General features: G+C 35.7%; 1 protein-coding gene across 1 annotated transcript in view; it reads left to right on the top strand.

Moving 5' to 3' along the window:
• Positions 1-1,715, top strand: part of pals1b (protein associated with LIN7 1, MAGUK p55 family member b) — a gene marked incomplete in the record, with an annotated part of 27,567 nt that overhangs the window by 24,496 nt on the left and 1,356 nt on the right. The window contains 1 exon segment of the mRNA XM_014015479.1: positions 1,331-1,715. Within this exon segment, the coding sequence (XP_013870933.1) occupies positions 1,331-1,507 (177 nt within the window).

The raw sequence follows: 1,715 nt of genomic DNA, 5'->3' as shown, positions 1-1,715 counted from the left end.
ACATAATATAAAACTCAAAAAAGTTGATTTTACATGATATTGCCCCTTTAAAGTTTGAAAAATATGGATTTTACTCTGGTATCTAGTTTTTAAATGTGTAAAAATGAAAATAGAGTAAAACTTGATTCCTTTTCTAAAGATAAAAATCATATCTAAAAGTAAATAACTCACACAGCACTGCATTTTAAATTTATTATAAAATAAAATATGGACCAAGTTTTGAAGCACTTATTTATTTATGTTGTTCACTCTGATGGCAAACTGGTGAATTACTGAATCAGCAAATAGTTTCACAAAAAAAAAACTCATGCTGCACTGAACCTCACGATCAAGGTTTACAAAAACAAACAGAATTTCCTAATATTAATCTTTTTTTTTGTAGTACATATAGTTAATTTTGTTTATTCATCAGGGACCATGTTCAGAAAAGCAAAATGAATTAAGTAGGGCTGTGTGGTGGATAGATGTGATAGACAGGAGAAACAATATGAAGTCGGCCTACTGTAGAAATTGACCCTCTACCGTCCTGTTGTCAGTTACATCATCACACCTGTGTCAACATGGCTGTCAGTGCAGAGACACCTGAGCAGGAGTTTGAAATATAATGAAGAAATATAGAGTTTTAAAGCACGTATAGAGAATAAATCCTCAATATTTCCCCCTCCCACTGTAGAAAGGTTACGTCATGCGGCGACATCATTTCCTCCCTCCCGCTTTCTACTTCTGTTATGTTCATTTACACTACAGGAAAAAATGCTGGCTTTGATTATGTTGACAGTTTTCTGCTAAATAAATGCTCTAAAAATTACATTATTTTGCTTTTTATGATCATTTTCAACTGTGATATATACCGTTACTGTGAAGGGATTCAATTTATACCCTGATATGTATTTGAGGTCATACTGCCCAGCTCTACAATTAAGTAAAGATATACTGTACTAGATTGTAGCTAGAAGCTAATCTGCAGTCCCCATGGCAGGGAAAAAATGCTAAAAACATAAAAGTTACAAAGCAGAATAAAAAGAAGTATTTATTGTATAAAACATCACAGATATCTGCTTATATAAAAACAGCAAAAAGGTGCACAAACTCCCAATTATATACAAAATCCCACAATATGATAAAATGTTAAAAGTCAGTGCAGATAAGTTTGGTTTCTTATAATCCCTTTTTTTCAAAATATAAACAACTTCTTTTATTTGTGAGTTAAAAATGTTCACATATCGATTCAGAAATCTGAAAATGCGAGTCTCGACAAAAAACTGGAATTTTAATTCAGGAAAAATGTTAAAATCCTGTTTTTACGTCTCGTGTCGTTCTCTGCTCACAGCCCGAGGAGCTGAAGGAGGTCATCGAAAAGGCCCGAGAGATGGAGCAGAAATACAGCCACTTCTTCGACGCCACCATCGTCAACATGGATCCGGACCAGGCTTTCCTGGAACTGCTCAGGTTAATAGAGAAACTGGACACGGAGCCGCAGTGGGTGCCCACGTCCTGGCTGTGCTAGGAGCTGTTTTCTGTCAGCACAAAGAGTCTCAGGGATGGAGGAGGAGGAGGTTAAAGAGTCTCAGGATTTTCACTTGCACATTTTCCTCACTCAGAGAACCGTTAGAGCTCGCTGCAGACCAAAGTTTCTGTGAACTTTATTTCTCAACGTGTGTCTTTTGTGGGTGATTTTTTTTTTTTGTTTTGTGAAAGTTTGCTGATCTCAGTTT

Source organism: Austrofundulus limnaeus, unplaced genomic scaffold (genome assembly GCF_001266775.1).
Source record: "Austrofundulus limnaeus strain Quisiro unplaced genomic scaffold, Austrofundulus_limnaeus-1.0 Scaffold129, whole genome shotgun sequence".
NCBI lineage: Eukaryota > Metazoa > Chordata > Actinopteri > Cyprinodontiformes > Rivulidae > Austrofundulus > Austrofundulus limnaeus.
This window is presented reverse-complemented; position numbering and strand designations above follow the sequence as displayed.